Source organism: Schistocerca piceifrons, chromosome 1 (genome assembly GCF_021461385.2).
Source record: "Schistocerca piceifrons isolate TAMUIC-IGC-003096 chromosome 1, iqSchPice1.1, whole genome shotgun sequence".
In the NCBI taxonomy this organism is placed as follows: domain Eukaryota; kingdom Metazoa; phylum Arthropoda; class Insecta; order Orthoptera; family Acrididae; genus Schistocerca; species Schistocerca piceifrons.
Genome location: NC_060138.1, coordinates 120,453,602 through 120,469,199, shown reverse-complemented (window position 1 = coordinate 120,469,199; position 15,598 = coordinate 120,453,602). Strand labels below are relative to the sequence as shown.

General features: G+C 39.2%; 1 protein-coding gene across 6 annotated transcripts in view; it reads right to left on the bottom strand.

Annotated features, from left to right (window-relative positions):
- Nucleotides 1-14,841, bottom strand: part of LOC124796742 — a 54,463-nt gene extending 39,622 nt beyond the window's left edge. Inside the window, exons 1-4 of one of the 6 annotated variants that reach the window (XM_047260719.1) lie at nt 14,822-14,841; nt 13,740-13,883; nt 13,549-13,617; nt 10,223-10,516 (exon numbers count right to left, since the gene is read on the bottom strand). In XM_047260719.1, the coding sequence (XP_047116675.1) occupies nt 10,223-10,516; nt 13,549-13,617; nt 13,740-13,883; nt 14,822-14,839 (525 nt within the window). In that variant the 5' untranslated portion in view covers nt 14,840-14,841. Of the gene's footprint in view, nt 1-10,222; nt 10,517-13,548; nt 13,618-13,739; nt 13,884-14,088; nt 14,427-14,581; nt 14,759-14,821 lie in introns of those variants that run through there. The other 5 variants (XM_047260720.1, XM_047260722.1, XM_047260721.1 and 2 more) reach the window with 5 other exon arrangements.
- Nucleotides 14,842-15,598: the final 757 nt, after the last annotated feature.

Genomic DNA, 15,598 nt, shown 5'->3' with positions numbered 1-15,598 from the left:
CTTGCTGACCGAAGTAGTAGTAGTAGTAGTAGTAGTAGTAGTAGTAGTCGTCAAGACGAATTCCAGTTGCCAGTCAAGATGCACAGTTGAACTGGGAATCTTCTGTCAAGTTAAAAACAGCTACTCTGGCTCACAAAGAAATCTACATACCAGCTAGGATCATAAGCATTGTGGATGGTCATGGAAATCTTTTCATCACTAATTGTCACTAGCAGCAACCACTCATCCCTACAATTATGTGCAGAGGGACATCTGTACCCATCCAGAAAGGACAGCATAGTGTCATCAATGAAGAACTGTGCTCTGCTACCGCAACAAACAATGTAGAGGAGGAAACTACAGTAGAACTGCCAATAGGACCTGATTGACTGAGGAACAATGTCAGCGAGTAACAGCCATTCTGCATCAATGTTTCCAGATCTGAAGTGAAGAAACGACACACTAAGTGGCACACGATAAAATGCCTTGTCAACACTGGGGATCATCCACAAATTAGGCAGTGCTTATATTGTGTGTTGCTGGCTGAATGACAGATAATCCAGGAGGAAGTAGAGAATATGTTGCAAGATGACATGATTGAAACTTCAGAGTGTCAATGGTCCTCTCTGTCAGTCCTCCGGAAGAAAAAGCACGACAAGCCATTTTTGCATTAACTGCCAAAGGCTGAACAAAATCGTTAAGAAAGCTGTCTTGTCCATTGCTGAGCAATGATGATCATGGACTGCTTGGAAGGAGTATTTATCAACTATGAACATACAGGCAGGCTACTGGAAAGATGAGGCAGACTGAGAAAAAGAAAGCCTTCATTACTCCTGAGTCTCCAAGTTTAAAGTTATGCCATTTTGGATATGTAACATTCCAGCCGTTTTGAAGGTATGATGGACAGTCTGCCTTTTCTTTGCTGTCTGGATGACATTATTGTTTTTTCAATGACAAGCAAGTTAAAGTATTTCAGAACGCAGGTCCTCCAGCTGAGTCCAAAACAGCGCCTCTGTCACCCAAGAAATAAAAATCTTGTGGCATCGAGTGAATAGTGTTGGAGTCTGTCCTGATCCAGAGAAAATTAGAGCAATCACAGATTTTCTGACTGCTCAACACATTTGTGATGTGAGAAGTTCTCTCATAATGTGCTTCTACAATTGGCAATTCGTAAAGAACTTCTGTACTAAGACCATTCACTTTCAAGAACTACTGCAGGGAAATGCCCAATTTTCTGGAACGAGTTGCAATGAAAGTAGTCTTTCACTGTCCTTACGGAGACACTATCATCATCTCCAGTCTAGGATTGGAGGACAAGAATGTCTGCACAGTACTTCACACTGATGCTAATGGTTTTGGGATAGAGGTAGTTCTAGCACAAATTCCAGAGTGCTCTCCAAGTTCAACAGGAGCACTGAAAGAGTGTCCGAGTTGTTTGGGCTGATAAGTTCATCCACATTTGTTTGGCAAACCATTCACAGCTGTGATGGCTCACCATTCCCTATGCTGGTTGAACAGCCTCTAGGACTCATTGGTTCAGCTGGCAAGATGGGCACTGAGACTTCAGCAGTATTTCATCACAATGGAATACAAAAATAGATGCAAAGAAAAGGATACTGACTGCCTATCAAGGAATCCTTTGGCGGAACACAACAGCGTGAACGAAATTTCAATCATTGCATTAAGTGAAACTGCTGCTGACCAGCTGGGAAGATCCAGCATTGCTTAAAACCAAAGAAGCCTTGAAGAATGAGGAACTGACCAAAGGAAGATTCCAATTAATAAAGGGAACATTAAATAAGAGCAACTATCATCCAATGGTCAGGAATGGTTGCTCGTCATCTAGCTCACCTGCAGCCAGCAGCCATGAAGTATTTCCTAGACAATTCAACATCTGATCACTTGGGATTTGAGAAGATTCAAGATTGAAATAGGTATCACTGGCCAGGTCTCTACCGATCCACTGTAACAAATGTCAATGATGGAAGCATATGCTGCAATTACCTTTGAGGCATCCAGTACCAAACCCACTTGCAGCAGCACTGTTCCACCAAATTGGAATTGACATCTAAGAGGGTTCGTGAAGTCAACAAACTTTAATTGATGGATAATGGTCTGCACTGAGGGGACAAGAGGGGGGACAATGTATATTGGTAGCATTACTTGAAGCTAAAAATGTGATCAAACTAATTTGATCCCATTATTGTAATACTTACAGAGTAAAGCAGCATTATCGTCCACCGATTTGCAGAATTGACATGATGTGAAATAATCAATGCACACAAGTTACTTCATATATGAATAAACTAACGTAAATTACCGAGTTCTCATTTGCAGTCATCAGACTATGTATTGATGATACTATTAATGTGTGTTATTAAAAATAAATTTCAGTCCCATGCAAAAACAAACAAATATCATCAACATACAATGCTGGTGTGATTGTTTGGTTGATCGGTCTGCAGCTATTTCTATTTTTTAGGTCTTGTCCTGGTTTTGGTATAGTTATTGTGATATCCTCTCTCCATTGGGATGGAAATTCACTGTCTTGCCACATCTTGTTAAAAAATTTTGAGGCAGTTTCTACTACTGGCACCAAGACATTTAAGCATTTGATTATGGGTGCTATCTGGCCCTGGGGATTTACCAGTATTTAGTTCCCATGCTGTAAATGGCACTTTGTAGGTCACCATGTCCATTGAGATGAAAGATATGGCGTTACATACCATTAAAAGGTGACGCTGGGCAAAAGTACAATGATAATTCTAAGATGTCGACATTTCTGCACATTACACCTGTGGTCTAGGGGTAGCATCTTTGAATAGTAATCAAAACATCCTCAGTTCTGGGTTCGACACCCACCCCCACTTGTATTTTGATTGATAATCAGCACTGGCAGCCAAAGACTTCCAGCCTAAGAAGTCGCCCTCATTTTGTCAACAGCACTGTCAAAGAGGACGGAGGAATGGACAGAGGTTCAGGGAACTCTTGTCCTTGGGGTGTGGAACTGCCCCTAAATGCGGGAGAGTCAGCAATGATAAACGGCATGAGGATGCAGAAGGCAATGGAAACTACTGCATTAAAGACACAATGTGTATCCACAGGACATGTGGCCTGTAAGTAAAAAATTGTCATGATTATCTCTCCACTAGCAAAAGATTCTGGAATAGTCCCCCATTCTGACCTCCAAAAGGGGCCTGCCAAGGGGGAGTTGACCATGAGAAAAAGACTGAATAACAAATGGAAGAATAACGTTCTACGGGTCAGGATGTGGAATGTCAGGAGCTTGAACGTGGTAGGAAAGGTAGAATATCTGAAAAGGGAAATGCAAAGGCTCAGTCTACATACAGTAGGGGTCAGTGAGGTGAAATGGACAGAAGACAAGGATTTTTGGTCAGATGGGTACAGGGAAATATCAACAGTAGCGGAAAATGGTATAACAGGAGTAGGATTCATTATGAATAGGAGGGTAGTTACTGTGTTACTGTGAACAGTTCAGAGAGAGGGTCATTTTCATCAGAATCGACAGCAAACTAACACTGACAATAATAGTTTAGGTACACACGCTGACGTCACAAGCTGAAGATGAAGAAATAGAGAAAATCTATGAGGATATTGAGAGGGTCACACTGTACATGAAGGGAGACAAAAAAAATTAACAGTCATGGGGGACTGGAATGCAGTTATAGGGGAAGGAGTAGAAGAAAAGGTTACAGCAGAATATGGGTTTGGGACACAGAATGAGAGAGAAGAAAGACTAAATGAGTTCTGTAATAAATCTCAGCTAGTAATAGCGAATACTCTCTTCAAGAATCACAACAGGAGGTGGTATACTTGGAAAAGGCTGAGTGATACGGGAAGATTTCAGTTAGATTACATCATGGTCACACAGAAATTCCAAAATCAGATACTGGATTGTAAGGCGTATCCAGGAGCAAATGTAGACTCAGCTCACATTGTAGTAGTGATGAAGAATAGACAAGTTTAAGAGATTATTCAGGAAGAATCAATATGCTAAGAAATGGGATATGGAAGTAATAAGAAATGACAAGATACACTAAGTTCTCTAAGGCTATAGATACAGCAATAAGGAATAGCTCAGTAGGCAACACTGTTGAAGAGTAGTGGACACCTCTGAAAAGTGCAATCACAGAAGTTGGAAAGAAAAACATACGTACAAAGAAAGTAACTGTGAAGAAACCATGGGTAACAGAAGAAATACTTCAGCTGAGCAATGAAAGGAAGAACAAAAATGTTCAGGGAAATTCAGGAACACAGAAATACAATTTGTTGAGGAATGAAAAACAGGAAATGCAGGGAAGCTAAGACGAAATGGCTGTATGAAAAATGTGAAGATATTGAAAAAGAAATGATTGTCTGAAGGACTGGCTCGGCATATAGGAAAGTCGAAACAACCTTCTGTGAAATTACAAGCAAGGGTGGTAACTTTAAGAGTGCAACGGGAAAGCCACCGTTAAATTCAGAGGAGAGAGCGGATAGATGGAAACAGTAAATTGAAGGCCTCTATGAGGGAGAAGATCTGTCTGACGTGGCAGAAGAAACAGGATACCATTTAGAGAAGATAGGGGATTGAATATTAGAATGATAATTTAAGAGAGCTACGGAGGACTTAAGAACAAATAAGGCAGAAGGGATGGATAACATTCCACCAGAATTTCTGAAGTCATTGGGGGAAATGGAAACAAAATGACCATTCACACAGGTGTCTAGAACGTACGAGTCAGATGACATACCATCAAATATCTCCCACATAATTCCGAAGACTGTAAGAGCTGACAGGTGTGAGGATTATCACACAATCAGCTTGACAGCTAATTCATCCAAGGTGCTGACAAGAATAATATACAGAAGAACACAGAAGAAAATTGAGGATTGTTAGATGATCAGTTTGGCTTTAGGAAGGGTAAAGGCACCAGAGAGGCAATTCTGACATTGAAGTTGATAACAGAAGCACGACTAAAGAAAAATCAAGACATGTCCATAGGATTTGTCAACCTGGAAAAAGCATTCAAAAATGTATTATGGTGCAAGATGTTCGAAATTCTGAGAAAAACAGGGGTAAGCTACAGGAAGAGAGAGGTAATATACAATACGTACAACAGCCATGAGATAATAATAAGAGTGGATGACCAGGAACAAAGTGCTTGGATTAAAAAGGGTGTAAGATGGGGATGTAGTCTTTCACCCCTACTGTTGAATCTGTACATCAAAGAAGCAACGAGGGAAATAAAAGAAAGGTTCAGGAGAGGAATTAAAATTCAAGGTGAATGGGTATCTAGGATACAACTGGCTGATGACATTGCTATCTTGAGTGAAAGTGAAGAAGAATTACGGTATCTGCTGAATGGAATGAACAGTCTAATGAGTACAGAAAAATTAAGAAGTAGCAGAAAGAGAACAACAAGAAATGTGACATCAGGATTGACGGTCATGAATTAGACGAAGTTAAGGAATTCTGCTACCTAGACAGCAAAATAACCAATGACAGATGAAGCAAGGAGAACATCAAAAACAGACTAGCACTGACAAAAAGGGCATGCCTGGCCAAAAAGGGCATTCCTGGCCAGAAGAAGTCTACTAGTATCAAACATAGGCCTTAATTTGAGGAAGAAATTTCTGAGAATGTATGTTTGGAGCACAGCATTGTATGGTAGTGAAACATGGACTGTGGGAAAACCAGGAAAATTAGGGGGACTGAGAGTAAAGTACGAGGAGGTTCTGCAAAGAATCAGAGAGAAAGGACTATGTGGAAAACACTGACAAGGAGAAGGAACAGGATGATAGTAGATCTGTTAAGACATCATTCATGCTACTGGAGGGAGATGGACCAGGCAAAAACTGTAGAGGAACACAGAGATTTGAATAAATCCAGCAAATAGTTAGGGGGATAGATTGCAAGTGCTACTCTGAGATGAGGCGGCTGGCACAGGCGAGGAATTCCTGGCAGGCCACATCAAACCAGTCAGAAGACTGAGAAAAAAAAACTGCTAAAAGTTCAGCAATGTCAGAGGAACTGGTGTTAATTTCAGTATTCCCTGGATACTATCAGTGGTTTGAAATCCACAAATCTGCAGTAACTTGGACCACACTTGTGAAACTGCGGTATGTACTGTCACTGCAGAAACATGTAGTTCCCAGCATTCTTTCATCTTTGATTTTACGTATGTTCTTTTGCCCTTGGTGTTTAAAATAAATCTAAATGTTTTGTAGAGTGGTGGTACCAATGTGGAAGCCCACTGCACTGAACATCAATGCCACACTTGCCTTTTGCAGCCAAGTAAGTCTGCTGTTGCCAAACTTTGCACCTCAAGCAGCTATTTAATGGAGTATGTCCACAGCAACATCTCTCTGGACTCTACTGTCAACGAATCCATGGAAATATGCACGACGCCGAATCTGGCAACCACGGTAGTGGCTACCATCTGGTAATGAGTGGAATCCTGTCACATCCACAATTTGCTGGAAACTACAAATGCACAGATGGCTGTGGCGAGCAGCTATGCTTACGACAGCCAAGTTCCACGTTCCATATTACACCAGTGAGGGCATTGCCACTGGTTAATGTAGCGCGGCTGTCAACTTTATTTTGATGCATGCAAGGAATTCCCACAGTACACTATCTATTGCGGAACAGAAGACATCTTTGTCTGTCTCCTATGGCTCACGTAAAGGTGACTGAAAGGGGTTCAGTTGAAATATTGTCAGGAATTGTATTCCGTATAGTTTACACAAAAAATTTGTTCGTAAAGTCAACCTCTGTGTAGTGACCTAATGAAATTTACACATTTTGGGTCTGCTGTGTCGGGGATGATGTGTGTCCAAAACATAAGCATCAAAAACCTCTACTGGGATGACACTACCTTCAAAACCTAAGACGAAAGCACCAGTAACTATTCCGTTATCTTTTGAACCTTTCTGTACCAGACAGACAAAATTTATTTCTCACCATTTTAGATTAGCCCATAGCTCCTCTCCTGTATGGAGTTTAAGATCTTTCTAAAAAGTAACTCCCTGTACCATATTCACTCAAAGTTTTATGTGGAGTAATACTCACTGGTATGTCGCCCAGTATTTGGCATGTCTGCAGCACTTGAGATTGTGCAGCACAGGAGGCTTTAATCATTACGACCCATTTCACTTTTTTTTTTTTTACAATTCATCTACTTCTCCAAATAATGGTTTCATTACTGAAAAAGTATTGCCATCTACATCCATCTCTTCTAGCACAGCTCGAGGTATTGAATAAACTGTTTCATTACCAGTCTTCTGGCTTGTCTGTCTTCCCATAGGGTAGCCAGGGTAGGGAAGGCAGTTGGATTGTTACCTGCTTTGAAATTCTGATACACATCTGTTGAGATAGCCAGATCAGAACAGCCATTGTATTGCTTTAGAATGATGTGTTTCATATGTCAAATGACCATGGAGATGCCACTTATTCGGATCAAGGTTTCTCCTCATAGGCATCAGCTAACCACAGGAAACATTATTCAGCATGATAGTGATTGCCAGAAATCCTGATGTCCTAAGACGAAGGGCATCTACTCTGTGGCAAGTCTGGGGAGCTAGCAGCTCAGGCATTGAAAGTGTGATCCTTCAGCCATTATGAGGTAAGGTGTGCTCTATTGAAAAAATAAACAACAACCGCCACCTTGTCAGACTGGCTACTATGTCGGCTTTTAAGTGCACGAGTTTACACAGTTACTGTGCGCAAACGATCTTCAACAATGTAGCATTATTCTCCAGTCAGTACACAATAAAAAAAAATTGTAGGTCAAACCCAAAAGGGGACCAAAAATTACTTCAGCCAGAAAATTATGTAAAATAAATGGATACAGGTATAAATGAATGAAAGTGGTACCCAGAAACATCAAAAACAGCTACCACGGGGTACAGAGTAAGAGAAAAAGTTTAGGCAGTCTTTTTAGTAGATCTGTTACATTTCCAAAGTGTCCTGCCAATAAAACACAGTCTTTGGTTAGCTTTCCCCACAACATTTTCTATGTGTTCCTTCCAATTTAAGTTGTTTGTAATTGTAATTGCTTGATATTTAGTCGAATTTACAGCCTTTAGATTTGACTGATTTATCATATACCCGAAGTTAAATGGATTCCTTTTAGCGCTCAGATGACCTCACACTTTTCGTTATTTAGGGTCAATTGCCAATTTTCGAACCATACATATATCTTTCCTAAATCATTTTGCAATTTGTTTTGATCTTCTGGTGACTTTACTAGTCGATAAATGACAGTATCATCTGCAAACAATCTAAGACGGCTGCTCAGATTGTCTCCGAAATCTGTTTGTATAGATAAGGAACAGCAAAGGGCCTATAACACAACCTTGGGGAAAGCCAGAAGTCTCTTGTTTTACCCTATGACTTTCCATTAATTACTATGAACTGTGACCCCTCTGACAGGAAACCACAAATCCAGTTACATAACTGGGACCATATTCTATAGGCTCACAATTTCACTACAAGCCACTTGTGTGGTACAGTGTCAAAAGTCTTCCAGAAATCCAGAAATACGGAATCAATTTGAAATCCCTTGTCGATAACACTCAACACTGTGTGAGTAAAAAGCTAGTTGTGTTTCACAAGCATGATGTTTCCTTCAAGGTAATTTGTAATGTTCGAACGTAGCACATGTTCCAAAATCCTGCTGCATATTGATGTTAATGATATGGGCCTGTAATTTAGTGGATTACTCCTATTACCTTTCTTGAATATTGGTGTGACCTGTGCAGCTTTCCAGTCTTTGGGTACAGATCTTCGGTCGAGGCATTGATTGTGTCTTGCCGCTAGCATACTTCACATATGACCAGAATCTCTCTGGATTTTTCTGCCAGGTTTTGAGATTGTTACACTGTGGAAACTATTACAAGCATCTCGCAGTGAAGTCCACACTAAATTTCGAGCTTCTGTAAAAGATTGCCAATCTTGGAGATTTTGCATCTTTTTAAATTTGGCATTTTTTTCATTGTATCTGCAACAGTGTTCTTACCATTTTGTGTAACAAGGAGGATCAGCTCCATCACTTGTCAATTTATTTGGTACAGATCTCTCAATTGCTGCCAATACTATTTCTTTGAATTCAAGCCACATTTGGTCTGCACCTACATTGTTAATTTGGAAGGACTGGAGATTGCCTCTCAGGATAGCGTCAAGTGAATTTTTATCTGCTTTCTTGGAAAGGTATACTTTTTGTTTGTTTTTGGAGGATTTGGGGTTACAATATTCAATCTCGCTATGACAACCCTGTGTTCACAGATCTGTTTTGCTTGCTAATGACTTTTACCCTAACAGCTGTTTAACTCCTCAGCATTTACAGACTTATTGGTTGAGGGACTTTTATAGCAGTTGTAACCCCTCTCATCATTTGAGAAGTTAACTTTTTTCATCAGCATGCTACATGGTGGTCACTGAAGTATGCCCAGCACTTGTGCTTTTATAAGACTGCAGGATCACAGCTCAGGAACTCCCGATTCACCAAACTATTTCAGACATTGAAGACTGAGCAATCCAATGAGCTTGACATTTAGAACGACATAGAAGTCAATTGGTAGCTAACTGGATGCTTTGGATGTAGTGAGCATTTCCATCCAAAAGAGAGAGCCTTTATATGGAGTAGAATAGTTTCTTTTTTTTTTGTGCGGCTACAGTGAAACTGTCACAAAAAAATCACAGTGAACACTATTTTACATTCAACATTACAGCCTGTTACAGATAGTAAATCTTATAATGTATGTCACCTTAAACAATCCCTTTCCCTTATATCCTGTCAAGCTTGACATTGCCTTTGCAGTGTCTATTCACATATTCATTAACCGTCATCCAAGAGGTCTTAAATGAGGCACATATTGAAACTTCCTGGCAGATATAAACTATGTATCTGACAACAACTAAAACCTGGGACCTTGCCTTTCAGGTGCAAGTGCTCTACTGAGTAATCTATCCAAGCACGACTCTTGACCTGCAAAGGCATAAGGCAAAGGTCCCAGTTCCAGTCCAGCATACATTTTAATCTAAAGGAAATTTAAATTGTTGCACACTCCATTGCAGAGAAAAAGAGTCATTCTGGAGGTATGTACAGTTTTTCTGACAATTTCTAAGATCCAACTATGTCTCAAGAAATGAATTCTGCAGCTCTGACTTCAATGTACAATAAAATTTCTGTAAACAGAGTACTGCTCATTTTAAATGCTGTGTTCTAGTGAAACCTACCTTGGGTTTTGGACCCGGTCGTTGTCTTTCATTAGCCACTCTACCACGGCCTCGTGGAGCCTTTCGAACTGGGGACACTGACGCTGCCTGCCTTCCCCTTCCACCTCCGGCAGGTGGTCTGCCACGTTTGCGGCCCCGCACAGCACGTGGTCTGTCAGGAGTCCACTCGTCAAGATCATCATTTGGACGTTTCCTCGGCCGTCCACGTCTCCGCCCACGTGTTGATGTCTGGCGTCCTCGAAATGTGTCTCTGACTTCATCAATACGAGCTTGTACAAATGTCATCCTCTGCTGCTGTAGATATAAAGAAACAATTACATATCAGCTTTAATACATGAGCCTGAGTTTCAATTTATATTAAGCACTAGCACTCAGAAATTCAGATCATCTATGTCAGGCTTGCCATGGAAATGGGAGTGTGAGTGTGTGTTACTAATGCTGGAAAAAGATCTAATGCTCAAAAGCTAGTGTGAATGCCATCTTTTGTTGTGTGTTACTGTGCTCCATGCACCAATCTGCTATAGGTGAGTGGTTGCCTTTCCCTTATTTTGTGTGTTATAAATGGTGTGGCTACAAATTTCACACAAAGTCGCAGTGAAGAGAGATGTCAGTTTCCTTAACTTTCACATTTTTGAAATGTCTCTTCAGAAGCTTAAGAAGGAATAATTAAAAAACACTCATCTGTGAGCCTGAATAAATGAAGATGTATACAGTGTGCACACCTAACTGACCAATTAGAGTGTTTCAAGGATCTAATGAATAAAGCTCAAATCCACTAATAGGGAGCTGTGGAGGAAAGAAAGAATGAGAAGGGAGTAAGCTCCACCTACCTTTATTGGTAATATTACCAATGAGTTAAAACAATATAGGCAATGAATCGTTAAATGTTTCACACACTTAAAACTTCAGAGTGCTGTGTAGAGTAATAAATATGCCAAATAATGTATACTGTTGCCTGATAACCAGCTGTTGCCACAACAGAACAGAAGTGCAAGAAGAAATGGTTAACAACTGTGGTGCTGTCAGTCAAATGATGAATTTTTGTCCGAATATAAAAATTGGTGGGTGATGTGACATGTTTGTCTCAAGTACTTTAATTTCGACTGACTGACAACTAAGAGGTCAGTGTGTCAACGGAAAGTGCAGACCAAATATATTTATTACACTCACAGTTCCTAAGGACATAATATGTTAACAAAGAAAAATTGTTTCTTTATCATTCAATTAGCCTATGTGCCGATATCATCACCACAATTGCTTTAAAAAAAAAGCACACACACAAACTGACTGGGTCTCTTACAGCCAGCTAAATTCAGAAAAAAAGAAGGCTTAAAAGCACAAACAATACATACTTAAATCTTTTACTGTACTAAGAGAAGTTGCAATATGTTAAAGCATTCAACATTGGTAATTGAGTACGGTTATTATCTGCAATGAGTATTTCAGCCACAGATCACACTCGGTTCTGACTTTTTACAAAGTCTTCACATCATGATTAAACAGAAAAAAATGGGGGATAGTAAACTACTTCATCTCCCTCTGCCTTTCACAGGTTAGGCCTATCAACCTGTTCTAGCCTCCGTTTTGTCTTTTAATTGGCCATTCTCTACCCCTCTTTCCTTTAGGTTTGTATTTTAAGGCCATCTTTGGAATCCTTGTTGCTTTCATCTCTTCCAGATGTTCCCTCCAATTTTTTATGTTGTTCTATTTTGTTATTCACTGCAAATATATCAAATTCTTGTCTAATGTTTCCATCATGAATCCTGTCCAACTTGTGCAACCTCTTACTGCTCAAAAATTTCACAGCCACCCAAACATTCCTAAAATTTTTCCTCCTCATACTAAAAACTAAGTTACAAATTTAACTTCTATATGCACTTGAATATGTCACACATCAACTTGTCAACTGAACAGGCCCACAAAGGCACTCACAACGCAAACATGTCTGCACTCTGATTGTTGAAACTGAAGGCTACCGTTAACTACATAACAAACAGCAACCAGAAATTTGAAAATATTTAGAACATAAAACAGAGAGAGTCTAAGCTAGACATGCACTAGAAGCAGGTTACATGATACTCGCTCACACATAGGATCCTTTAGTAACGAACTAGTAGCTAGCAGTTGGTAGTGTACACTAAAGGGTTTCAGTCTCGTGTCCAGTTGCGAGACAGCCAGCTATCAGTATGCAAATCGAGATTACGCCTGCAGACGAAGGATCACGTATCCTGCTTCTAGTGCTCGCCCAGTTATACAGGTAAGTGTTTACGTACTATTCTGAATATTTCTAACTTTGAACCAGTCAGTTAAGACTTTGTTGGCTACTGATACACTCTTAACCGTGGGCACCAATTTCAAAAATTTTAGCGCTGTTGTGTGTACACTGTGGGCGCTTCTCCAGACTTGGTCAGTTGATAAGTTACTATGTGACAATTCATGTATATCTAGTTCTTTATTAAAGTTACTTTGATTTATAATTTAATTTCGAAGTGTTTTCCTATCTTCTTTTTGAAAAGATTATGTAGTGATGACTTTGAAGAAAGAAAGAACTGATAATGATACTATTTTGTGTGAGGAGACTAAAACACTTAATTAAAATAAAGTACAACCATTTGGCTAGACATGTTTGGGTTAAAGTGTAGTACTGGACCGACCTTTAAAGCTTGGCTGTGGTGTTAGATTGATTGGTAACACAGCCCAATGTCTATGTTAGACTGAAATTTGACAATTTGAATTATCAAAGGCAAGAATGTTTATATCCTTGCTATATTGAAATATGTAAGGTGAGTCCAGTACATAATTTTTACCTATAGTTGACACTTATGTAGGACATAAGACAGTTATACACAGATAATATCACACAACGAGCACCTCTCTCACAGATCTTCAGTCTGTAAATTAAAAAAAGATGGTGTGGTATCAAACTATACATTAACTGCAATTAATATGTTCACAACTACATCCCTCAGTTCTTTGAATTTTAATGCAGTTATACATATGTTAGAGAAGACTTTGTAATGGGAAGCACAAAATTTACAGGGACATTAATTCGAATATCTTCATTACCACTGCAAAAACATTCATAATACTGCACACACTGTACAAGAAAAATAACATGTATTCCTAATTGGTGAGATAAAAAGAAAGGAGTCAGATTAAGCAATTTCATAGGAGAACACACAATTTCAAAGTGTAACATGGTAACACCAAACAATTAAATTCTCCATTGTAGGTCTGTCTTCACTGTATGCAACAAAGGTACCATTTCATGGTCTGTTATCAACATCCAGTTAAGAGAGAGAAAAAAAAATATATACTATTTTTACCTCGACCATCTCTGCGTGATCATCATCTGACTCAAAGATGGTTATGCTATCTTCATAGCACAATGGCTCCTGTAAATTTAATACAAGTGTGACATAAGGTGGTTATGCTTTTTCGCATCATTGTACAGATGATGGGAACAAATCTTAGTTGTATTAATAACTTTGAAGGTTTCGATACCAAAAGCACTTACATTATTAATATTATCTGTCCTCTGTAGTCTGCCATATGATGTGGGGCCCCTCTCCAGAGTAAACAAAGTGGGCACAGCAGTAGGTTTTAGTCTCCTGTAACCATCTGCTCGATGGTTTTCAAACTGATTGTCATCGAAGTGAACCTAAAATAATTTCGTTAAATGAAAACACGACAGGGATCACAACACAAATTTGCGATTTGTACACAAACAATCTTGCAGAGCTAGGTCATAAATTTAATAAGAACTTCCTTTCCTGGTCTTACGTGGAAAATTACTCTTTGTTATAACTAAACTACATGAAAGTCTACGCAAAATAAATAGCATCAACAAAGAGATTTTAAGGTACCATTACGTATGGAGTCGCTCTTGTATGCTCCAGCTGACTTTCATGTTACAGGTCTTTAAAAGTGTAGTTACGGTATAAGGCATGTCAAACAATACTTGTCTCGTCATGTCATCGCTGGGTATTTTGGCCTCATTAAAGGTAGAAATAAACTGCACTTTATTTCCTAATAAACACGTATGATGCGCCGAGTTATCGTATTAGAAGTAGCAAAGCCTGAGTTATGAAACTCTCTTCGTTTCAAGCACTCCTTAATACTGAAGGACTCTTAACCTACAATCCGCACACTTCCAAAACAATCCATCACATCGACGGCAGTACCTTCGAGTTATTACAAACCTTCCCATACCTCACATAAACACGAACCTGGCGTCGGCAGCCAGTTGAATCGACCACAGTTTAACCATTTCGTTAAATTAATAGGATCTTTTGGAAATCTATAAAATTTGAAACCTTGAGTTGAATTATTTGTACAGTGAGCTGCTGAACAACTGACCATTTCATATTAGTTTTTGCTTGATATTTATGAAGACTTTTACAATTTACGAATCATCAGTTACAATCTTTGGACGAAGTAAATAACACAATTTGGAGCAAAATGAGTCTTTGTTTCCCAAATTTTATGAATTTTCATAAGTTCTTATCCTATCTAGAAACAAGTCACTCTAGCCTTTGCTTCAGTAGGTCACTAGGTGTATTTTCTTTTAACCGTAGAAAAAAAATTGGATATACTAACAAAATGGCTTCCAACCATCATTACCTCGTACTGCATTTACCTCGGTTATCGTAACGTTGGCAATATCGGTTGAATTGAAACTCACAAATAAAATATTCAGAAGGCAGTGGTGTTCCGAAGAAAGTAGTGTGTGTTTTGTAACGAAGAATCCATTATCTTCTGCGTATCAACGAATTACATATTACACACGATTACAATAAAGCATACTACGGACCTGTAGCATACATCCTGCTGTTGATTTGTGTGGCTGTTTGGCTTTAAAGGAGCTGAAGTATGGAATTGTGACAGTGGTGGGAACATTTATGCTTTTTCTTTGGTGACACCTCGTACGGTAGTAGTTAGTTGTTTTTCGTCATTGATCTATCTTATGAATTATCATGGAATAATTAGTTGTTTGATAATCTGTGTTCCTGGCAATATGATGTGTTTCAATTTAATCGAGCACAAGCCAACTTTATAATCTCTTAAGGGACTGACTGGAGTCTGTATCCAGTAGGTAATGTGTCCAGGAGATCAGAGAAGTTAACAGATGTATAATGTAATATATGCACAGAAACTGATAGACCAAGATTGCAAGGATCGCCGTGGCATAAACTGTCGCTACGGTACTTATACTCACGAGTTGTCGTATTTCGCGTGTATTCGATATGTTGCTATGATACTTTTGGGGGAAAAAAATTAAAGATTTATTAGGTGAACGCATCTAAGGTGGTTTTGGGTGAACAATCACTGTTCAATTTTGAAACGTTGGATCATGGCTAAACTACAAAGACTAGA